Source organism: Mytilus galloprovincialis, chromosome 2, assembly GCF_965363235.1.
Source record: "Mytilus galloprovincialis chromosome 2, xbMytGall1.hap1.1, whole genome shotgun sequence".
Classification (NCBI taxonomy): Eukaryota; Metazoa; Mollusca; class Bivalvia; order Mytilida; family Mytilidae; genus Mytilus; species Mytilus galloprovincialis.
Window position 1 is genome coordinate 93,821,778 of NC_134839.1, and position 26,664 is coordinate 93,848,441.

Consider the following 26,664-nt stretch of genomic DNA (forward strand, 5'->3'; position numbering starts at 1 on the left):
AACTTTATCAGTGCTCATAATATATATCTTCTGAAAAATATGAGACACACAACAGAAAGTGAACCACAGAATTTTTTTTGCAAAAGGTTACACTGGCTCTTTTGACATTGTGAGTTGAAAATTAATAAATAATAATGTGATGTATTCTTCATGACAAGATGTGACCAACATTACCTTATAAAGCTGACATTAACTAAACTTATTCCATTGATTTCTACAATTCTATCATTTTCTCGTAGACGACCATCTTTGTCAACTCTCCCTCCAGGTTCAACTCCATGTACCAGTAAGCCATTCTCTCTGTAAATTGTAAATTACATAGAACAGTTAACTAACCAGTCTTATAAGTTATATAGGATTAAGATTTTCCTGTTTCAATGCGTATCTTTCAACCAAGTGTAAGTTTAAATTCTTTAAAAAAATATGAATTTTTAAGAACGATATAAATTGATACCTTTTATTTTGCTTTCAATTGATTGTTTAATTGAACTACTTGTATGTTTAATTTGTACGTTCATATATCAATTTCCTATTATTGAAGAGTCATTTGCTTTGACTGATGGTTTTCTCAACTTTTTACTGAAGATGATAAGTTACTTACTTCCCTTCTTCATTGTAATCGGGAACAACATGGATACCAAGTGGGCCTCCTTCTGTTGGTAAATTTATCAATATACTTCTGAAAAAATTAAGAACAACACATTTGATGTAGAGACTGGATTAATTGCATCTAAATAGATCTGATTTAGACCTAATTATTTTGTCTAGCCAAATATTATGTTTCTGCCAATAAATGCAAAAGAGCATAAAGTGAAAGTAATTTTCTGTTTATAAGTTTCACTGAAACAATCACCATTTAAGGTCACTGAAGGGTCATGAAAATATGTCAGAAATAAAGTCTTTGCAACCAATCCACTAACTGAATATTGTTGATCAATCATGTAGTTACTGAGGAACATACTTTCCGTGATCATGAAAGATTTTGAGCACTGATGCATGAAATTGAGGGTAAGGGCATATGATAAAATTTGCATGTCAGACATATGGTGATATACTGTAAATTCAGAAATTATTTCATGCATTTATTATTGCCATTTTGTCATTATTATATAGACTAATATGTGATTTTAATTTTTGCAATATTGAGATAAATCCTATTAAAATTATATACTTAATTCCAAAATGCGAGTTTCAATTATTGCGATTTTAACCCTGTCGCAATTTTCGCAATAATAAAAGCATCGCAATAATTTCTGAATTTACAGTAATCCTTATAACTAAATAACCAATCAAATCTTATTATTTAGAGCTGTCTTGTATATTTACTGTCTCATCCTTAAATCTTAAAAACTTGATCTCACCATTGGGGTTTCGTCATGACAATAACTGGCATTGACAGACCTCATGCATCGATCATTATTGTGAATGTTTCCATCACCAGAAAAGTAAAACCTAGGCTATGTCAATGTCTATATCTATGTCTATGTTAATGACTACTTTTGATGCAGTAGAGAAAATGAGGTTATCTGAATATATGACAACATCATATTTCACAATTCACTGCTTTCAGGACTTTGGATAGACTTTTAAGTGTAATTTAATACATTAATCATAATATTCATCATAGATTCCTTGTAAGAATATAAACCTATATAGCATATCTGATATTAAAGTGGTCTATGAAACTTAATCTCTTTAGACTTTTTTATAAACTGAGTAATTATCATCTCACATAAATGTTCGAACCTTATATTGATAAAAACTATACAAATAATCAGGTATAATGATCTTACCCTTGAATATGTGGTTGGTGAACTCTGCTGATAACATCTGGGATATCTTTCTTCACATCAGTACTGACTCCACCCAATGGCTCTTTTCTTTCCATCTGAATCAAAATATATATCATTGTATTATGACTTAAATTTTATAGAAAATCAACTAGATAAGAGTGAAAAAATAAAATAATCAACAAGAATGTGTCCCCAGTACACTATCATTTTTTTATGTTCAGTGGACCGTGAACATGGGGGGAAATCTCTAATTTGTCATTAAAATTAGAAAGATCATATCATAGGGAACATGTGTACTAAGTTTCAAGTAGATTGGACTTCAACTTCATCAAAAACTATCTTGACTAAAACTTCAACCAACACTTTAACCTGAAGCAGGACAAACTGACGAACGAATGAACGAACAGACGAACGAACAGACGGACGGACGCACAGACCAGAAAACATAATGCCCATAAATGGGACATAAAAATCCTGTTAGCTTGAACTTGAACTAGAATGAAAGCAGACCACACCAACTCAGCTTACTTCGCCATTGTTGCTTTCAGCATATTTTATTCTTGCCAACATGACACACTGAACATGCTGAAACTGATTATGTTAAGAAGGGATTAATTTCAGGGACTGAGTCTAGACTCTTAATCCCTACAGGGAATTGATGGTTCCCTAGGACTGATGAAATTCAGATTCTATAGATGAAATTCATATGCTAAAATCTTCTTCCCCAAAAGATAAAGCAATCTAATTTTTTTAACTCTGCTAAATACAACATTTTCTGAAAAGCAATGCATTTGAATAATTTTTCCCTTAATTTATTTCACACCAGTATGACTAGTATTCAATTTTTTCTCATATGTTGAATTCAAACTATGATATCTCCATGTGTTCACTTTAAGATTTTTTTTCAATTTTAATGCTTATTTTCTTAGCAGGTAATAAAATCATAAATGCCCCAAAATGGCTCAAAACTACAATTTTGACCAATTCTAGCCAATTTTAAGAATTCATCCTAGAAACAAAATTTAGAAGCAGAACATTCTTAAACTAAACCAAAATTCTATATAATATCAAATTAACATTATATCCTTTTGAAAACAAAACCATTCATTTTGGGAAGAGACTTCCTTAGATGCAAAATTTTACATATTGCTGTTGCATCTCAGAAGTCTCTTATCAAAATGTCACCAATATACATACCCTTTGCCTTGTTTTGTGCCCTTAGTGTTCTATAAAACTTCTAATTATAACCCCTTGCCCTTGTTTTATTTCTATCCCACATTGTGCCTTGTTACATTTATATTCTATTCTTTGTGTTGTTTTATTTTACATTCTCCCCTTGAACCCTGTCCTTATTTGATTTTACATCCTTTCCTTGACTATTATCCTTGTTTTAGTATCATCTTGAAATAGTATGTTATAAGTTTAATAACAATAGCAATTCTTCTTTCAGTTATCAAAATAAAATTAACTATAGTATGATACATACAAAGGCTTTTTATAATATTATATACAATAAAATAAAGTTATTCATATATAAAAAAATTTGATACATCGTACTTATATTCTAGTTGACACCTCTCTTACATATAACATAAGGTCAGTGTATATGATGATAATTGGTGTGGACTGAAGAGCATGGACACACTGGACTAATAGTAAATAAATCATTTGTAATGTAATAAAGAGATAAATGTCTATCATCCTGATGTACCTATTATTACCTTTATATTAACTGTGTCAACAAATGAACAATTTATCAATTGGTTTCTCTGGGTGTAAAATTTTTTCGTTTTTAAAGGTTAATAGCTTTTGAAAAGTTTTCCATTCTGGCTTACTCCTGATACAAACAGTTTGTAATGGGTATAAAGAACCCCCACAAAACTTTTATTTTCTACATCTATTTAACTGTTTTCACCTGTACGTGAATATCCATCACATTTATTTTTATATGTTGACACTAGGATCTGAGTTTTTGCCAAGGTATATGTAGTAAGACTGACTAAATTGGTTTATCCCAAACATGAACCACTGTGCACATGCTTAATGGGGGATTATTTATATATTTTTTTTGGTAAAATTTTCCAAAGTTCCTTTCTTTAACATAGAGCAGAAAAACTCACTTTCTTGTATTTTTTATTATTTTCCATTATGTAACAAGAATGAATGTGTTGTTGTGATAAGCTTATTCCAGTCATAATTTAAAAAGTTGTAAACTGAAAGTAAGCTATTGATGGAACCCAAAAGCTCTTACAACCTCACACAAATGTAACTTATCACTTAATATTGCAAAGCTGTTGACCAGATATGAAGTAACAAGAATGAATGTGTTGTTGTGATAAGCTTATTCCAGTCATAATTTAAAAAGTTGTGAAAGTAAGCTATTGATGGAACCCAAAAGCTCTTACAACCTCACACAAATGTAACTTATCACTTAATATTGCAAAGCTGTTGACCAGATATGAAGTAATACTGTTCCAGACCACTGTAGAAATATGTTATGACATTTTAATTCAACATATAGAAAAAAATTAAAATATCAGCACATAGGAAACACTTCAACTTGCTTTCTAGTTAACAACTCTCTTTTTTTTTATAAATGTCAATAAGATAATAATTAGTGTGGACAGAAAAACATGGACAAACTTGACTAATAGTTGACAAATCATGTGTAATGTTATAAAGCTATAAATGAAGTGATTCTGTTCAGTACCACATACTAATAATAGGTTCATCAAGCTTTTGACAGATCTCAGTTGTCTTCACACTACAACTCGTTTATGTGTTACATATTTGTTATTCCTTCATTTTTTTATATAAATAAGGCCGTTAGTTTTCTCGTTTGAATTGTTTTACATCGTCTTATCGGGGCCTTTTATAGCTGACTATGTGGTATGGCCTTTGCTCATTGTTGAAGGCCGTACAGTGACCTATTGTTGTTAATGTCTGTCATTTTGGTCTTTTGTGGATAGTTGTCTCATTGGCAATCATACCACATCTTCTTTTTTTATATCATCACTGTCAAGCTGCTGATTAAATATAAAGTGATTCTCCTCTATACTACCTGTGACAATATATAATATGTATTGTGTGATGGACAGACAAAGTGAATGCAATATAGCCCTACTCAATTGTTAGCAATGAAGTGTGGCTAACTAAAATTAACTTGAAGACTTACCTTATGTTCATATATTCATAGATTTTTTTTTTTAAATAATCCTTTAACATGCAATGAAATAATAATTCCCCTTTAACTAAAACTATATTCATTTGTTGTGAAGTCTAACCCGTATGAACACTTGTGTACATGTACCTCCAATTCATTTCCAGGTATATTTCAATTATGCTAATTAACATATATTCTTCTCACATATAGATGTTTATTTATTTCATTATGTTTCACCAATTACCTGTACTCTGTCCTGTTGTTTCTCCTGAGCCACCAACCATTTGTACATATCTGGCCTGTTCCCAAGGGACTGCCGCCATGAGTCCCTGGCGAATCTGTTAAATGGATTAGTGGTGGCAGGATTCTGAGTTCCATTTCCGGGTGGAGAAGTTCCATCAGAGGAATGTTCCTCGATCACCTGTAAGAACATAACATATGAAAGGTAAACAATAAATACATATCTTAATACATGTCAAATAGGTAAATTAACCCAATACACATCACTTATAGTCTGTTTCCTAATGTACATATGTATAATAATCTGACAATTATACCATTGTCATTGTTTGTCATCTCTTATAAATCAATTGGGACTAATGATTGTCCATTTTAGATATGGATAGACTCCTCCACCAAATTATCTAAAGACAATCATTTTAACACTTTGGTTTACATAAAGCCATTCACATCTTTTCCAGCCTCAAATACAACTATTTCTTTACTGCTCTGATACAACATGGATTAATTATATACAATGCAACCACAGTATAACAAAGTGATTATATTATTTTATAACAACTTTGATTTATAACAAATTAATTATGTAATCTTCTTGTCATTGAGAAATGTTTTGTATTATAAATGAATCTCAACTACTATGAAAAATATCATAAGGTCATAAAAAAATGATTATATGACAATTGTAAAATGCATTTTGGTCAATGTTTAATTACGATATAACCAACAAAACTGTTCTTTAATAAAATACATTAAAATCTCTTTATAATCAAGTATGTTTCAAATATATATTTGCTACATGAAAGACTTCAATGACATCTTTCTAATGAAGCCTTAAATACTGTAAATTCAGACATTATTGCATGCATGAATCATGCGATTTTGTCATTTAAGACTAAAATGTTATTTTAATTTTTGCAATATTGAAAAAAATCCTTTTTGATTCACACACAAAAAAAATGCAAGTTTAAATAATTGAGATTATATCCCTGTCCCATTTTTGTCAATAATAAAAACATCGCAATAATTTTTTGAATTTGCAGTACTCAACTGGCTAGACTGCTGTCATTCACAGTTCTTGAGAGTATAAATTAAGAGATACTGTTTGCGTGGTAACTTAATATTTTTATAAAAAGTACAGAAAAATCAAAAGGTGCCTGACAGATACTAATAAAGAAAGAATATTATACAATTACTGTCTTTTGATGAGGTAAATGTGTAGTTTTATTGACTTTTGAAAAACTGATATTCACTGAGGCCAACGGCCGAAGTGAATATCAGTTTTTCAAAAGTCAATTAAACCACATATTTACCGAAATAAAAGACAGTAATTGTTTTATTCCATATTCCGAGAGAAATGTATGTAATGGCAAGTATTAACCAAAACCAATTGTACATCAATCGTTTTTTTACCAAAATAGTGCAGGTAAAAGCACGCGACGTTATGCGCGGTGAATATCCTTTTTCCGCAGGTGAATATGCTTATTTATTCAAAATCCCATTCATATAGAAAAACCTACTAAAGTTTTATCAATATGGAATAATATGTTTAATTTCCTTTCTATCTTAAAACACAGTACCTGCATATTCATTTACAAAACTGTACATTACTAATCTACCAATAATTGAATTAATGGTCATCTGTGATATTAATCAAAGGAGTTCCTTTTTTATGTTTTCTATATACATGAGTCATTCTTTTGGACAATACCCAAATGATTTAAGGATGTGAAATCACTCAAAACACAGAGAATTTTATCTTATAATACAGCATTATCTATTTGCATTGAATAACAAAGCATCAGACAAAATACTTATTTCTACATCTGCATTCAAGTATAAATGGCAAGTACATACTGTAAATTTCAGAAATTTTATACAATTTTTTTGAGATTGTTCGATAAGAGAAAAAAGAATGAGAATTCTGAAAATGTTGCAACTATCAAAATATAAAATTACAGTTTTTATTTTTGTGAATCAACCTCTGTAGAAATTTACACAATAATTTTAACCAGATGCTTCACAGGGCGCAGCTTTATAAGACCGCAGAGGTCGAACCCTGAACAGTTTGGGCTATTATGGACACAACATTCAAGCTGGATACAGCTCTCAATTTGGATTGTGGTAAAATAGTTGACACAGCATAGGTTTCTGACACAGAATGAATGTGGTCTAATGAACTTAAAAAATATTTTTTTTTTGCTTGAGCAATTCACTATGCTGTTGAATATGAATCCTCCCAAAAAAAAAAGTATTTGAAGAAATTTTTGTTTTAATTTCTGAAATCTGAAATGAGAAAAATTGAATTGAACTGAGTTTAGAGGTAATAAGCATTATATACACATTTTATTAAATTTAGTTGAGACAAACTTAAGTTAAGAGAACAGAAACTAAAAAATTCTTCCAATTTTTCCATTTGTAAAGGGGCATAACCCTAGAATGGTAATCAAAGTGCTTGTAATCACTGAATGGTAAAGACTGCTTTAAATCAGTTGGTAGTAAAGTGAATATTGCATCGTATATTGTATATAGCATTGATTTAAGTTGATTCAACTACTATTCTGGACAAAAAAAGATAACTCCAATTTTCAGAGAAGATTTCATAAAGCATTTGTTTTAGGCGATTCAACAACCATTCTGAACACAGAAAGATAACTCTAATTTATTGTCTTGAAACTACAAAAATGCTTATTTTTTGGCCCCTTTTTGGCCCTATATTCCTAGACTGGTTGCCACATAACCCACAAAATATATCCCAACCTTCTACTTATGGTATTAAACATTGTGGTACAATTTCAGAACAATTAAAATACTTATACACAACTTTTTGTACTGACACTAGATACATGCTAGTTGTGGGTCCCTTTGGGCCCCTAATTCCTAAAGCTTAGGGACCATAACCCCCAAAATCAATCCCAAGCTTCCTTTTGTGGTTATAAACATTGTGTTAAAATTTTATTGATTTCTATTTACCGTAGAAAGGGGTGTATAGTCCACGGTTTTTTACCCTGGGAATGAAATTGATGGAAGGGGTGCAGACATTTTTTTTCCAGAGTTGGGATACGATGTTGAAAGAGGTTTGGCCAAGTAAACAGAAACATCATGTGTTGTCAATGTTATAATGTATTCTTGACAACTCTTTGTATTATTTAGAAATAAAATAAACAATCTAACTGTATTCTTGATTTCAGAAATCCTGGTAGTGTAGTTCCTGAGAAAAATGTGACGAAAAATATTCATGGGACAGACGGACTGACTGAAAGACTGACGGAAGGACAGACAGAGGTAAAACAGTATACCCCCCTTTTTTTCAAAGCGGGGGTATAATAATTACTTAATTATTTTATAAAAACGAAAGCTTCAGTTGGAACAGTCTGACATAAAACTCATGATAAAAGATGTTTTCAGTATATACATTAGAAAATTAGTAGCACATCTGATAGTTTGATGAGTAGTCTGGTAAGACTAATTTAATCATCTAATTATCTCAATGATTGATGTAGGACTGTTGCTTTACTTCATACTCATTTCCTTAATGGAAACTAGATGTTTCATCATTAAATACAGACAATTGAAAAAACAAACTTATCCGCCTAATGAATTAGCATTTGGTTACTATCTTCTGAAAGCATCTTTTAATATTGTTTGAAATTCTAGCAGAAATGTGTTTACTAGTGCTTTACATAAGTAATGTATCTGTGAACGATTTCACTTTTTCTTTTCTTTGCTGGTATATCTATACCTCTTCATTTTCAAATCAATTAAATAGTATACAATCATACTATTTTTATTTACTATGTAATTTTAACAATTTTTTAGAAACTAGCTATAACATAAAAGATACAAAGGTTGACTAGATAAATTTGACACAGGTATTTGGGCAGTAACTTTCCAAATCTATCATATTACACTGCTAATATAGGTTTATTATCTTCATCATTTCAAAATTGTTCATGTATAAGACTGTATCATGACATTGAATCTTTATTGTTTTAGAACATGTTTTTTTTTATAATATCATTTTCTGCTACTTTCACAAAGTAAAACTAAAGGTACTTAACATCACAGCTTACTCTGTCCCTGTTTAATGAAATGAAAAAGGGACAACTTTTTTAAATTAGAAAATCAAAACACCTTAATAATATTATTTCCATTGAAAGTTTCTAGATGGGACTAATTATGCACTAAATAATTTTTAAATATCAAATATTTTAATGTCCTTTCTCTTGTATATAAGATACTGAAACCAAATGATCTATGGACAATCTTGAGTGTAATCTAATAAAAGAGCTTAAATAAATTCAAAAAGAGGTTAATTCATGCCTGACTGTGAAAATATTTAGTGTTATGATACTAACCAAGATAAACTTTAACCTAGATTGACACAATGAAATCAGGATACAATATGGCCTTTCATAAAGTTAGTCTAAGGAAACGTGGTATTTAAAAAGTGAAAAGGTGTTTAACATACAAAAGGATAATTTGCTGTTAATTCAGATAAATTCTAAAGTTGTTTAAATAATAATTGCCAAAGACATGTTAATTTACAGCATTGACAAATGTTGTCTACAATCTGCAATTTTACAAATAGATATATTGAAAAGAACGATGTACGTAGTACTCTAAAAATCAACAAAATAACAAAAAATTTAAATGGTAAAACTCTCTTTTACTTCATATAATGGAATAACAAAAGCTTATGCATAATCCAGCTTGCAATTTCAGGACATAAGCAGTTAAAAAAACATTAGTTAATCATATTGATCAATCGGATGTTAAATTTCACTTCTGTATATGTAAAAGGTAGTAACAAGCAAATAATTTATAACAACTGATTTTTCAATATTCTATATCATTTTAATACAACTTCTTGTAAAGATATAAATTTGAACAGGTGAGAATACATTTCCTGCTAATTATTGCCTCACATGCACACTCACAGATTGTTATTGTATTTATCTTCACATGAAGCCCCAATTAACTGTATCCAGTCTAACCTTCTATTTGAAGTACCAATAATAGAACTATTTAACAAACCAATAAATTGAATAAATTTACATAAGTGAACACTTCAGCAGGAAACCAGTTTACACTGACTATATCACAAACATTTACAGATTTAAAGGTGAAAGTGACTTGTAATATGTTGACAAATTTACAATGTTTAAGATCTAGACAAGTAAACCAATATATACTTATAGAATAACCATACGTTGTCTCAAGATATTAGTTTGATTTCATCAAGGCTTAAAACAGGTAGAACGTAAAGCTATCAATAACAAAAACCATGAAAACTATTCCAAATGACTATTTTTTTTGGTGTAAAATCAACAATTATGAATTTGAAGTAAACAACATCAAAATTCTGTATTATTTCATGACGCCATAGATAAAACTGGCCAAAAAACATTATATATGTGACATATAAGTCTTAACATGATAGGTATTGGCAAATAATAAGTTGCAGTATGTTTAGCAATTATAGTGTAATTATAACATGTATAATGCAATAACTGTTTTTGCCCACACACCCACTTTAAACCACCAAATCATATTCAAATAATTTTGTTCTTGAAGAGGAATTGTTTCAAGAGAATAAATATGCAACAATTTTTCTATTTGGTTTTCACTTCACATCAATTAGAGCTAAAAACACATAAAATATTAGGTAAAAAAGACTGAATAACTGAGGGCGTAATTCTACCATTTTCTCAAGATAATATTTTCTGCTATACAAATATGCAATATTTAAGTTTCAATATGACATTTTTTTTTCCTTCTCTTGTGGGCAAAGCTTTTTTCTTATGTTTAATTACACCATATTTCTTTTTCATTCAAGACAATTCTATTCCCAGACCTATCTAGTTTTATACAAGTATCTGTATAAACAATACCATTACTAAGGGGTCATTTAAGCATGGTCTCTAAAAATATGACATCATACAGGAAAACAGTTGAAATAGCATAAAATAAAATGCATATTCAGAACAAGTACTAGTTACTGTAATATGAATATGTTCCTGGATTAGAACTAGCTATAGTGGGACAATAATAATATTGATGATAATGGAATGTTGCTTAAAGCCATAATAAACGAGTGACTGGTGAAAAATAATCTTATTCCAATTCTTGAACCAATGCATACAAACATCATAAACTTAGTCTTCTGTGCACGATTTTATCATTTTATTCGCATAAATTTTGTATAATCGTCAATTTTTTTTTTCAATCGGTCAGTGTTGTGAAAATATGGCAGATAAAGTTCGTGTTTTGAAGCCGAAAATATCGATTGTCACCTGTTTGTCAACAATCAACAAAAAAGGCAGGCATGGATATTGAGCATGTGTTTAACAGTACAATCAGATAATAGTTTTTTTTAAGGACATCCATGCGAATTGTGATCACCGGGATTTTACGAGATGGGTCACACAGAGATCACTTTGCATATGGAAAATAAATCAGGGGAATTGCTTCCTGGAATGAATGAATTAAAATAAAGTAAATTTCTTCTTAATATGAACAAATTAAAGAATTTACTTCAGAAAAAAGTATATGTACATAAGTTTTATAATGAAAACTATCCATTGAGTTATAAAAAACATATGCATTATTGTTTTCAATTTGAGGTTTCTTATGACTTTAATGTCTAGTGGGAAATATTTCATTATTATCAGGATGAGAACATTATTTTTAACAAAGTGTGGTAGACCATAGAAGCTATCCCTATGTGCTTTTGTCATGTGCAACAATAATATTTTATCTTAATTTTTTTCAATGCCAATTTTCTTTTAACTTCAAACTATCACGAATGTTTAAACATTTTAAAATTTTCTATAAATTTGTGTATTACATATATTTATTTCTCTTTTTTTGATGATTACGTATATTCTTTATTCCAAAAGCAATATATAGTTATAGTTCACATTACAATAAATTGTACAAACTTTATATAATACAATAGATTAATACAATTCCAGGGCATGATACACTTCCAAAAAGTTACAAATTCTTTGAGCATTGTATAAATACACTATAATCTTTTATATTACAAACAAATAAAATTTGTATAGCATTAAATGCAGATGGATTTCTCTAGTAATAAGATTCACATGAATTCATATGAATTTCTTAATATTTTATACATTCCATATTTTAAAAGTTAAAATTATCCTCTACAGAGTCACAAATGTTACATATTCTAGCGTTCCTGTTTATATTTAAAATCCTTCCAGTTTAAATGTTCATGATATGTGCATGTAAATGATACTTGCTAATTGATGGTTAGTATCTACAATTAACAGGGACTACTAAAAAAAAACATCAAACCATGACTGTCAAAATTGTATTTGTAAAACTCAAAGTTAGGGGACTACTCAGAATTAACAAATATTACTATCTTGTAATTCATAATTATTTATACTCAAAATTGTTACCGGTTAAATGTTTAAGTTTAAGATGTTTTAAAATGTGAGGCCTTAACATAATTTATTGTACAGGACACCTTGGTAATAATTATTAATATGTCATTGTCTCCCAATGTAAAATTTCACAATTACACATTATTATAACAATTAAAGAGTGACCATGAATACTGTTAAAGTCATCCCCCAAAAAACTATCTCATTTCCTTGAATTCACAGAACTAATATTAGCCTGCAATTTTTTTTTTTTAAAGAATTCTGCATATTTTCAAAGGAAATATATACTCATCTGTGTCAATGCCAAAATTCAGCCTTGCATTCTAATGTGAAAAAAGCAGGTGAAATATTGTGAAGATTACTAATTCCGCCCAACACAAAAGGTCTAATCTTACTCTCTGAATAATAGACTAAGAACATGTTGTAGATTGTATTATGTAAGTGAGAGAAGACAATTTATCTTTCTATTCTGTTTTCAAATATTGAAATATTTGTTTTTGCAATCAGCACATGACAATACATCCGAATTCCCCAAATGTATACTTTACTTACATTTTTTACTTCACATATTGCAGGTGCTGTGATATTGTCATTTAGAGTATGAAGTGTGGGTTCACTTCCTCTTCGCACTCTCAACCTCGAACCTGAAAATAAATGTACAATGGATGTGATTCAGTTATGAACATTTTGTATATGTGTAGTTAAAAAGCCCAATTACACTTGAGTCAATATTCTTTTATTGATTCACTATTTTCATTTGATGTGATTTAAGGTATAAGTGGGGTATAAAACAGCAACTGGATATTTCCAAACAATATAATCAATCAGAAAAAGCATAGTTAGCCTTTTATAACAAACTATATAGTATGGGTTTTTCTCATTGTTGAAGGCCGTACAGTTGCCTTTACATTTAATTGCTTACCTCCACTTTATTTGAACTATGGTGGATAGTTATTTCATTGGCAATCATACCAGGGGTTGAAGTCATAAACTTTGCTCAGTGCTTGAAGCACAAAAAACATGTTCAAAACATGAAATCCACCATTTTAATTGGTTGATTTTGGAGTACGAGCACAAAAAAACTGACTCTCCTTTTTTTCATACTAGAGATTATGAATGATGAAGAATAATCAAAGTTTTAATCAGATGTTTTAGTATAACAAAATATGTGTTCATTACTGATAATATTTGCAAGGACTAATTTATTTTACAAGACACATACCAGCTGAGAGATCTTTAGGTGTGACGACCACTGTATCATCTTCATTTACATTGTGATATGTTTTAGGAGGTCTCTCTACAGGTTCTGGACTAGCTGTTCCTGTTGATGAGGCACTAGCACCATCTCCGTTGTGTGGTTGGTAGTTATTTGCTCCCTGCTCCTCATAATCTGCTACAAGCTACAAATATAAACATGATAAAATGAAAGTTTGTGATTTAAGTTAACCTATGTAGAACTTAAGGTACATTTAACTATGGCTCTTAAAATCTTAGCAAAGTAATCTTTAAACGGATAGTAGCTACGATTTTCATTAAAATTACTTTTTTAATCTATATGCCGGATTTTGTACAAAAAGTTAAATAAGTATGTTTAAAACAACAACTGGTTACTTTCCATTCATCATTTAGAAGCTTTTTAACGTTTAACACCTAAATTTATTTCTTGTCTATAGCAGTCTTCACGATGAAGTATTAAATCTACAGGCCCGGAGCTCAATTTAAAATTTTTTTTAGTTAGATTCTGTTGGCCTGTACATATGATTTTTACAGGCCCGAGAGCAATTCTACTAGCCTGGGCTGCCAGGGCTGCCACTCAGCGTGAAGACTGCTATAGATAATAATTCGATGGTAAGCCAAACCCTTATTCATATGACCTATGTTGATCTGAACTCTTCAGTTCCCAATGCGCAATCGCACATTGTGCCTTGAATGGAAACCTGTCGAACAGGGTAATGTTATCGCGGAAATGGTACGTGAATTTACAGTTTCTGCGAGAAAAGAAACAAAAAAGAGGTGCAGACAAATAATTGTAAATTAAAAATAAAAAATGGTGAGGAGATCAGTAATTAAAATCACCCAAAACACCTGTGACACAGGCTAAGTAACACAGAAGTAGCCAACGGTTTGCGTAACCTGTTTACATGATGTAAATATTCCAGATCACATGAAAATAAATCGCAACATGTTCATTATTGTGAAAAATATGTTTATAAATTTACGGACAGGAATCTCCCACCTTAGAAGAAACTAGATATCATTGAGATGGGAGCCATCTCTGTGGGCCCCGCTGTGAATAATGTGCATTAAAAAATTGTATCTTTACCATAGGACATGGGTTTGTCAACTGAAATCAAAGTTTTTGACCTTGACCTTTGACCTATGAAGTTGTAAATAAATTATGACACACCCGTTGGAGTTGGTTTATAAACATGTCAAGTATAAACTTTGAAATGATAAAGGTTCTCAAGATATAGAGCGGACACGATCTTTACCATAGGACATGGGGTTGTCAACTGAAACCAAAGTTTTTGACCTTGACCTTTGACCTAGGAAGTTGCACATAAATTATGACACACCCTTTGGTGTTGGTTTATATACATGTCAAGTATAAACTTTGAAATGATAACGGTTCTCAAGATATAGAGCGGACACAATCTTTACCATAGGACATGGGGTTGTCAACTGAAACCAAAGTTTTTGACCTTGAACTATGCCCTAGGCAGTCGTTCATAAATTATGACACACCCTCTGGTGTTGGTTCATATACATGTCAAGTATAAACTTTGAAATCATAACGGTTCTCAAGATATAGAGCGGACACGATCTTCACCACAGGACACAGGGTTGTCAACTGAAACCAAAGTTTTTTGACCTTGACCTTTGACCTAGGAAGTTGTACATACATCATGACACGCCCTCTGGTGGTGGTTAATAAACATGTAAAGTATAAAGTATGAAATCATAATGGTTCTCTAGATATGGAGCGGACACAAAGTGTTACGGACGGACGGACGGACGGACGGACGGACGGACGGACAGACGGACGGACGGACAGACTGATCACTATAGGGCGACCCGCCTTAGTCGGCGGGGCCCTAATTAGAAATAAACTTCCTACAATTTAGTATTATTCTTCACATGTATCCTTCATGGAGACCCCTATTCAACACACAAACACGTGTATATGTTATCGGCATCATACAAATGTAATTACAAATGTATAATATCGCCATTGTTGGAGAATCTTGGGTTGGAATAATATGCCGGTTTTTGTTATATTTTTTATTTACATAATTTGATAAATGGCGTCAAATATGTACGTGTAATATAAAGTAATTATCAAATATGTAAGAAAACAAAAAGCACATGTTAATATCTATTTATATCTTGGTTAGCTCACTCGCTGTGTCGGCAAAGTTCGGGAAGTAAACCCGATGCATAATTAATAAGATGAATTCTAGCGATCTTATTGCATATTTTTAGTACATATCTTTGATTTTTTCAGCTTTAAAACTTGTTCATAATTTTGTCAAAATCGTAGCTACTATCCCTTTAATTGAAGACAACTTCTTTTGATTCCTATCTATTGAACTTTTTAATTTTTGGGATCTTTAATGTGGACATGAGTTTCAAAGAGATTACTTAGCAGCTGGTACTAGCAAATAAAGTTACACATAACTATAATATTGAATTACACAAACTATGACCACCAAGCTGAAAAAATTGAGAAAAAGGGAGATAAATACCTGTTCTTTATCATCAACCACATCAACAAGTAAATCATCAGGGTCTAGTATTCCACCATCAGTTGTTCTTAGGTTGTTTACTGATACCCAATAATCAGCAGACTATAATACAAAAACATCCAAGTTTACAAATGTGTAGGTTTAAAGTTTACACAATATACATTTTGTATATATATATAAAATTTCATGATTCCGTTCAGATATATATAAGGTATTTGGAACATTAACAAATAACTTGAGTAGCTTACTCTATCCACCAATTCCTAGACTAGTTTCTCACTTGATAAAATATTTCCCATATATCTTCATATACTTTCTTTGTATATGTTGTACAAATCTAGTTATCATAAAAAAAAAACTAACTTACCATTCTAATACCCACATGATCAGTTCTGCTTTAACTATTAGTAATCAAATATAAAGCTCTCCCAGGTTTGTATTATAGGGTCAAATGTTATGTTTTATTTGTCAACATACATGTAGATAAATTTACAGGCCAAAGTTTCAAATCATTGTATATGTTTACACTTTTTGTACATGAACAATTCGTTCATATTTATCTAAACCTAAATTGTAAAGTTTCAATGAGATTACTGTACAACTAATACATTGTTTTACCTCTATCTTTGTAATAGTTATAATATGATTACAACAAATTTATAAAGTTAATATCTCACTTTATATTTACCCTACATTTCTTATTTTACTGACAGAGATAAAGACAAAGAGTCAGGTTGACAATTTTAAATGCTTTAATATTAAGGTTATCCATGGCCAGTCTTACAATACATGTCCATGTCTAAGACAAGAAACCTGTTAAATGTTGTACATTTTTGTATTTGCAATGCATATAACTATATTTTTGTATTGTGTTTACCAAGATTGTAAATTTTAGAATTTGCGATAGAACACAGACCTTCAATTTATTAAATTATAAAAGGCAGGTACATGTGCAAAAATTTATGATGCTCTCTTGAAGTCTCTTCGCCTCTTTTCTTATTATATAACGTTGCAGGATACTGTTTAACTTTTCAAAATTGTTAACTTATATTATGTAAACAAATATAAAGAATGTAAAGAATACCAATAAAGTCCTTTAAAATTAATGACCCATTTTTAAGTAAAATACAGGATCATATCAATAAAATAACTCTTACATAATTCAATCAATTCAAAGCAGCATACATATATCTACAGTGAAATATAAAGGGCTAATAATTTTTATCACATTTTTCTCTAAAATTTTGGCAAAGAAATTCATTCTCTACTAATTTCCTTTGAAAAGATGATGACTATAAATGATGGCTGAATGTTTAGTATCCAGTGGCAAATTAAATGTTTGTTCAACTTCAGAAGTGAAAATATTAAAAGTGATATGAATATCAACCTTTCTTAATACATGTACTAACGTTACCAACACTCTGAGCCAATTTTTAACATGATAGGTCATAGGGCTGTAAACATCATAACCTGATATATTATTTTAACTCTGGGCAGACCAGTCTGTGCTTTCAATCATTATTTTTGCATGCTTAGCTGAGAAACAACATTGAACAAGTATCAATTTTAAAATCGTTGATTTGACCAGGGTGGGGCTTTACCTCTCCCACTCAAAGGGAGCACACTACCAGTGCCACCAAAAAGTTTGAAGACAAATACACATATTCTCAATAATTAAATCACAAAATATAATTGAATTCCATCATGGTGATATGCTGACAACAAGCATGTGGTATTCAAATGTTAAGTTTTATATCTAAATTAAATGTAAAATATTTGACTGCATGTACGTTAATACTCTCCCTGATAATACTACAACAATGCCTAAGAATATTTAAACAAAACAAATGGAAAAAGCTTGATTTTTAAAACTTGTAATATCATGGTTTTAGCAATAATTTGTTAACATGAGAAGTGTTCATATCAGTCTCCCTTTTGTTATTTTTTAGGACTCATAACAGCCTTGCAATAGACAATGAGCACATTTCTGTATGAAGCACTTCATCAATTTTTCAATTATACATTTAATATAACAAATTGTACACTAATATACCCTTTTTTTACCAAAAAAAAGAGACTTAAGTCCATACTTAGCTTAATCAGATTGGACATAATTTTAACAAGCACATTTAGGCCATAATTAAATATATTTTGGTTTGCCCAAACCCTACCCAAGGTTGAGACCGTGGGAAGGTAGGTAGGCATTTTTCATTTTTTTTTTTAAAGAAATTTACGTATTGGATGTTTATTAGTCTCCATGCCTATTTGATTAAAAAAAAAACTTCTTCAAATCAGGACAATAAAAGAATTTGAGTAGGCAGCTTTTTTCTGGGTAGGTAGGGTTTGGCCAAACAAACCTATTCTTTTTTATGGCCTTATGACATGCTTATTATTCAACAAAATCAAGACAATGTTTACATACATGTGGGTTTTAGAGATAACTACATGTATAAACCTTTCAGATATCTGTTTCAATGTTTTACTAAAATTAGTAAAATTCAATTAACCACCATGTAAGGACATTTGATATGTAAGTCAAATCCATAGGGAATTAAACAGATAACTAAAATGGATTAATTAATAACATTAAAGGATCATGATGGCCATCCTATTGTCAATGTTTAATGTGGTGTATTCAAATGAATTTAGACAATCAATATCTGAAAATGACAAAGTGTAAACCAATTTCACTTCCTTTATCAGTTATCTCCTTCAGTGCACAACAAATCTAAGACACACCCCTTCTTAACAACCTCAGGTAAACAGATACTGACCTACTTATAATTCAATAAGATGGGGTAATATTTGAACAAATACATGTCAGATAAAGGTGTAAATTCTGTTGATAATCTTACATAACTCAAATATCTTAACAGTACTGGAGTCAACCATCTGAGACAACCTTAAACCCAGACATTATGATGACAATATCACAATCTGATAAATCCATTTATTAATATATTATCCATTGTAGAATAAACTATTTTATCAACTTATCCATGATAAGAATTCAAGTTCATTAAAGGTTTATATATATTCTTAGTGATTCACCTTTATACAGAGGTGATTTACACTATATCAGTTTAAAGAAAAATTGCCTGCATATTTTTTTGTATTTACATGTATGTGTACTTTTTTACCAAAAAATATATTCTTTCTTGAAGAATTTTGTAAGCAAATACAATTTCACACAAAAAGAAATCACAGAATAGATTCTAGCATTTTGACTCACTCACTTGTTTAATACACTGACCAAATTAATACTTTGTAAACAGAGATTTTAAATCTCCACTACAAGACTATATCTTAAACTCAGATATTCCATCACATTAAACCAGAAATCAATAGTATTTTAAATCATGTTTATTTCACGTCAACAAGGCTTTGGCGAAAAGTGAAGCTATCAGGTCAATGAACAAAAAGTAGCAGTATTCAACCACCCTTCTTAAAACACTAAAGTAGTAATATGATCGTCAAAAAACTTTTACTGAATAGATAGATATTTATTTTGCAATATTCAAACAAACCTTTAAAATTCAGAATCATGAATGTATACCTTACAATGCATCATACATGTACAATGTACACGAAAATTTATATTTTGAACCGAAACGTATATCAGTACTTGCTTTGTGTATCTAACTATCTTTATAATTCATTCATGAACATTGTAATATATTGATGATACCTCATCTAGACTAACATACATGTACAATGTACTTTCTGTTCATTGTTGATCACCTATACCTTATTTTATGGTTATTTTTGGTCATAGACCCCTAACATTTTAGTGTACATGTACATATATAAACACATCCCTGTATTTCAAATGTTTAGATTTGATCGTTCTTCGATGTCTATTTCATTACATAAGTTGGATTTAATATATATATGCACATACAAAATTAACTACATGAACAAAACTATAACTACATCGGGAAAGAAGTAATTGTATATATACATTTGTATCGACCAGGAATTTAAATACTCTTTCCGATGTTTTTCACTTTTTGTATATTTACATGTTATTAATTCAAACTAGAAAACAATCCTATAGGCTAACATTTTTTGTACACTTGTAGTTACCTTAACTGTTGCTTTTTTAAATCTTGTGATGGCCTTTTCTATTAAACTATGCACTGGAATCTCACCATCTCCACAGGGAACAATAACTCTGACTCTATCAAAACAGACAGTCACTTTCATTGGCATTCTTCATGAAACCAATTGTAACAGTCTACACATGTACATGACCTATGCATTTCAGATCATTCAAATCTATATATCTACATCATCAACGAAAAGTATGATCAATCTGAAATTAACAAAATTTTATTAACTGTTAAATTTTGACATTTTTTATATAATTAAGGCCAAAATTTAAAACATGTTTGTTTCCCCTCCCCCCACCTGGTCAAAAATAAGCCCTGAGGTCAAAAAATTGTTTCAACAAAAAGTGCTTGAAAGCAAAGGGATTGATAATCTAAATGAGTACACTCAAATTGAACACAAACAACTGAACAAGTCAAACCTTCATGTCACATGCTAGGACATCAAGCCAAAAAAAAAAAAAAACCTGCCTTCCTGTGATCTGTTTTTAATGGGTAGACTTGAGGAGGGGAAACAGGCATTCCTTTAAATGTCGCCTAATGCACATTTCAAGATTTGCAATGTAAGAACCATTGCTTAGCAAAGGAAGATGTATATTGTGCATGTACTTTGTATATCCTAGACTATGTGGCTCTTTAACATGTTTAAATTCTGTGACTGTGATGCCATTTTTGACAAGAAATTGGATACAGAATCTGAATACGAAATGTGCATGTACATGTACTTTGTAGATATAGATTTATATGCAGACCTTGTGACAGGTCCAGGATTTCAAAAAAGGAGCCCTGATTCAGCTAAGCATACTCATGGTTACATCTTTCTCTGTAAATGACTTTATTTCCTGAATACATTTGAAAATTTTAGTATACATTGTACATGTCTATGCAGTATGTGTACTTATCATTTTTTCATATTTGTTTCTTCATAAGTGAGGTAGACAAAAACATGTCTGTTTCCTGCCTCCTGTCCAATTCTATGTGTTATCCCCCTTCAAACATTTTATTGTAATGCAAAAAAAAAAAATATCAAAGCAGTTTAGTTTAACTTTATTAGACATGTTAGAGATGACCAATCCTCCCTGAATTTTCTCTTACTAGTTTATTATCTAATTTAGTAAAAAAAATATTTAATTAGATGAAAAACAATTGAATAATATACAAATATCACAACTTTAAAATTTTCGAACTTTCAATTGTCATGATTGTGCATACTCGAATTAACACATGAATTGCAGTGGCAGATGCAAAAGGGGGTCCATGGTTCGGAAGGTATCGGGATCGTTCGCCCTGATTACATGTTCGCCCTAGGTTCGTTCGCACTGAGTTTGTTCGCCCTGGGTTTGTTCGCCCTATTTTCATTTATGATATTTATATGTTACATTAATGAAAGAAATATATATTTATATATATTAAAATTTATGTATATCTACTGAAAGTTAAATACAGAATATTAATTAAATAAAATTCTTAACTGCATTGTTACACCTTATTTTATAATTACTTTTAAGTACTGTTGATTGAATTTTGATTGCTGATAAGTATAATTTGAAATCTTTGATATCACTGATTGGTATATGAATTGTCTTTGATGGATTAATAATGAAAATAACATTTTTCTCAAATAAAATAGTCAGCTTGGATGGGTAAAAACACTGATGTACAAATTGTTAGGCATGAAAGGGAAATTATTTTCGCAGCTTGGCTTCTTTGATCTCAAGTGTGTTTTGACAAATTTGTTATATATGGAAGTGGATTATGGAACCGGTGCATTATTCCATGAACTATGGAAGTGTACATGTTTATTTCTTGTGACAGAGAGGTCCTACCTCGTCAACATGCAGTATCATGTGACATATGTGAGATTCCGAGACACTTATTTCCCAAAAGCAGCAACACGTAATACATCATAAATAAATATTCGGTGAATGTCAACAGACTTCAACATATGCCATTACATACAAATAATTTAGTCTTCAGTTGTTTTACATTTAAAAATACAATGTAGTGCTGATTGAAATTCACAAAAACTAATTTCCTAGTAACGTAATTACATACAGATACTACATGTAACTTAGTTCTCAATACCTTGAAGGTATAAGCGCGAACAGTCTCAGGGCGAAACAGAACTAGGGCGAACAGTAACTAGGGCCACCGAAATCAGGGCGGACGGACCCAGATTCAGTTCGGAATCCCAACCTTTTTTTTGCAATCAATGCATTTGAATTGGGATACCTGGATGGAACACACACACCCTCTTTATCCTGGGTTTCCCGTTTGGAACCCCTCCTTTTGAAAATGTGTAGAACCACCCCAGCATGTGATCTTGTAAGATTTTCTGAGAAGAAAAATAATAAATTCAAAATGAAATCAAACAACATGTATTTTCAGTACGACAGGCGTCAGAAATAATAAAAAATCATTGATATATTGGTACAGAAAATATCATTTACAAATTAAAAATAAGCAAAACATCACATTTTCCTTGCAATTTATTGTTACTATTAGTGATTTCACTGCATCTTCTACGTTCATCAGACAGAAGTGACCTAGTTCATACATGTATATATATGTCACATGTACATGTACATATAAGTATACAATACCCTTAGGATCTTACAGCCCACCCGTAGTTGTACATATACATGAAAGGAAAGATATCTATACCAAATGGTGGTGTAAAATAATGTATTTATGGTACAACAGCAACCTAATATAAATGTTCAATGAATAATAAGTTCGATATTGCTTTACTTTTATGAGACTACTTTAAGATCCTTTACACTTTCGATTTTATTTTAGACTATAGTTGTGGCTCTTTAACATGTTTAAATTCTGTGACTGTGACAAGAAATTGGATACAGAATCTGAATACGAAAACGTACCTAATTTTCTGCAGTGATAATCCAGTGTCAGAAGAAATGAATTGATACTCCAGGAAATTAAAAGACGCGGGGGTCGGGTGACATACCCGAAGTAAAATTATATTTGTAAACACCTGGTAAAACACGGTCGTCTGCGCAGTTTTTAGACACAATATCACACTTTTACGAAGTTTTCGCTAATCCCATACAAAATTGAATTACTTGGTATAGTTTTACAACAATCTTAATCATTTATCTGGCAGAAAACAATCAAGGTAAACTGTTTCAATTAACTTTGATGACACATATCATGTTGAGATATATTTACTTGCCTCGTTTCCGCTTTGGAGTTTCCTAAGGGATGTAACTGTTCATTTATTTTTGATAGATTGCGAGGCGATCACCTTTGTTGGCTGTCTGCTTGTTGAAATACTAACATATTCCTAGAATCATTGTTCAAATGACCTCTCTCACCTTTGTTTTTGTTTTATTCAGTTATGTTTCGGAAGAACAAGGACATTGGATAGGCTTTTTATTGATATCATATACTGTGCATTTTCGTGCACCTGTCACTTTTTTTTATGGCAAGCAAAAGTGGACAAAAAGAGCTATTCTCTAATATTATGAATTCATTTTTGATATTAAGAGTTCATTTTTTATTATTAAGAATTCATTTTATGGATATTAAGAAATATTTTTTTCATATTAAGCCTTGAATTCATTTTCTAACATTGAAAAATTAATTTCTAATATAAAAAAAGAAAAACACTATTTCTTAAGGAAAGGGGCACTAGCTTAGTACGAGATAAATACAAAATCTGATTTTTTGTTTGTTATTCAATCAAGAAATAGTGAAATAATATATCGCTTTTAGTAGCCAGTATGGTTCAATTTTGTCAGTCAAAATAAGCTAACAAACATTGATGATGAATTATTCACTTCACTCAAAAGAGATGATCTCAGCTTTCCAATTGTGAACTTTCCATTTCTAAGTAGCAACATTCCAGCAGCACCTGCATACAGGGTATATATCTCCCAATTGATATGATATTCCCGTGCTTGCATTTCCTATCATGATTTTTTTGATAGAGGGTTGCTGCTCACAAGGAAGCTATTAAACCAAGAGTTCCAAATGGTGAAGTTGAAATCATCCCTCCGTAAATTTTACGGACGCCATCACGAGTTGGTTGACCGTTATTGAATAACCGTTTAACAAATGATATCGGATGTGTTCCTCACGTCGTAACTACAATGGCCATCCCTTTCATGAATGTGACCTACCGAATTAGACTATTTACCGGATTTGTTATCACATAAGCAACACGACGGGTGCCACATGTGGAGCAGGATCTGCTTACCTTTCCGGAGCACCTGAAATCACCCCTAGTTTTTGGTGGGGTTCGTGTTGTTTATTCTTTAGTTTTCTATGTTGTGTCATGTGTACTATTGTTTGTCTGTTTGTCTTTTTCATTTTTAGCCATGTCGTTGTCAGTTTATTTTAGATTTCTGAGTTTGACTGTCCCTTTGGTATCTTTCGTCCCTCTTTTGCAACGAAAATCAAACTGATTCGATAATAAATAAATCATTAAAAACGACAATTAACATTTATTTTTAATCTATAATATGAAATCAAACAGACAAAAAAAAAAGTCCAAATACACGAGTCAGATATCTATTTATATTTATTTTTATGTTAATATCGCTTATAGGCCTATATGGCAATCGAAGGTTTTCGGGGTCAATTCGGAAGTTAATTAGATTGCGTCTAGACTAAAATACACACGAAACGAACCTACACAGTATCGAGCATATGCCCAGTATACTGGTTATTTTAAACTTTTTTATAATTTGGATAAATGTTTTACATTGTCATAAATCAAATATGAGAATTTGAGTCAAATCGGTGATTATGAATTTGACAGCTAGTGTCCCTTTAATATTAAGAAATCAATTTTTGATATAAGAAATTCATTTTCAAAAGCAGTTTGACAACCTTGTCCTATTCGAATAGAACATAAAAGATCATAAAAGGTATTCAGATATTTTTAAAAAGTCCGTTTGTTTTAATTTTCCTGAGATCTTTTTCAAGTACTTTCAATATCATCCGAAGAACACCTTCGGACTATAATAGTAACATAAAGGAAATGGGCTACCACCCATGCCACACCATCAGTACTTGCACAGCAAACAACTCGAAAAAGCAAAAGAGAAGCGTTTTTAATGCTGTTCGTCATCTTAAGGGCATACGATACAGTTTTGAACCTATATTTACCAGTTGATGAAAATTGGCATATAGGCTATTTTTTACCTGATTAAATAAAATATGTAATAAAAAATATACCTTCATGTGCTACTTTTTGAGTAAAATGAGGTCGAAATTTTGTATATTTGCTCAAAATTCAGATTTGTGTCCGTATTTTCTTTTTCGAAAGAAAGACATAACTTTTTTGTTTTAAAAGATAAACACAAATTGTTTTTTGTTAAATAATCGGTAATTTCTGTATTTTATAAGTATCATTAAAAATTATCCAATTTTTATTCCGAAATAACTCTACATTTATCAAATGTTCATGAATAGAGGAAAAAACGTCATTTTTTTGCTGCATGTTTATCAAAATTAAAAAAATTGCGCTATTTACAGTTTTATAAAATTTGGGTCACATAATCTCCTTGCAAAATGAAACAAATTGCTGTTTTTAAAAATAGGGGTCCATGCGTTCGTTTTCAAATTAAATCAGTTTGAATGATAAAAATCAGTCGAAAAATGCATCTTTTCCCGATATGTCATAGTTAGACGTCGCGAAAATAACATTTTACGTTAGCAACGTCATGACCTTCCCTGTAACTGTAACGTATGCCCTTAAGGGCATACGATAGAGTTTTGATCCTGTATTTACAAGTTGATGAAAATTTGCATATAGGCTATTTTTCACCTGATTAAATCAAATATGTAATAAAAAATATACCTTCATGTGCTACTTTTTGAGTTAAATGAGGTCGAAATTTTGTATATTTGCTCAAAATTTGGATTTGTGGCCGTATTTTCCTTTTCGAAAGAAAGACATATCTTTTTTGTTTTAAAAGATAAACACAAATTGTTTTTTGTTAAATAATTTGTAATTTCTGTATTTTAAAGGTAGTCTAAAAAATTATGCATTTTTTGTTCAAAAATAACTCATATCTTTCAAATGGTCATGAATTGAGAAAAAAACGTAATTTTTTGCTGTATATTTATCAAAATTTAAAAAAATGCACTATTTACAGTTTTATAAAATTTGGTCCACATAATCTTCCTGCAAAATGAAACAAAATGTCGGTTTAAAAAATGGGTTCA

At 30.7% G+C, this 26,664-nt stretch overlaps 2 protein-coding genes across 9 annotated transcripts in view; both read right to left on the bottom strand.

The window, feature by feature from the left end:
• Positions 1-8,253, bottom strand: part of LOC143064936 (acyl-CoA-binding protein-like) — a 60,184-nt gene extending 51,931 nt beyond the window's left edge. The window contains exon 1 of the mRNA XM_076238160.1: positions 8,230-8,253. Within this exon, the coding sequence (XP_076094275.1) occupies positions 8,230-8,238 (9 nt within the window). The 5' untranslated portion in view covers positions 8,239-8,253. The remainder of the gene's footprint in view (positions 1-8,229) is intronic.
• Positions 1-23,667, bottom strand: part of LOC143064935 (partitioning defective 3 homolog) — a 57,316-nt gene extending 33,649 nt beyond the window's left edge. For all 8 annotated transcript variants that reach the window (XM_076238157.1, XM_076238153.1, XM_076238154.1 and 5 more), the window contains exons 1-9: positions 23,352-23,667; positions 20,447-20,675; positions 16,361-16,462; positions 13,837-14,014; positions 13,167-13,258; positions 5,201-5,377; positions 1,794-1,888; positions 602-679; positions 175-300 (exon numbers count right to left, since the gene is read on the bottom strand). In XM_076238157.1, coding sequence (XP_076094272.1) covers positions 175-300; positions 602-679; positions 1,794-1,888; positions 5,201-5,377; positions 13,167-13,258; positions 13,837-14,014; positions 16,361-16,462; positions 20,447-20,572 — 974 coding nt within the window. In that variant the 5' untranslated portion in view covers positions 20,573-20,675; positions 23,352-23,667. The remainder of the gene's footprint in view (positions 1-174; positions 301-601; positions 680-1,793; positions 1,889-5,200; positions 5,378-13,166; positions 13,259-13,836; positions 14,015-16,360; positions 16,463-20,446; positions 20,676-23,351) is intronic.
• Between the last annotated feature and the right edge of the window lie 2,997 nt (positions 23,668-26,664).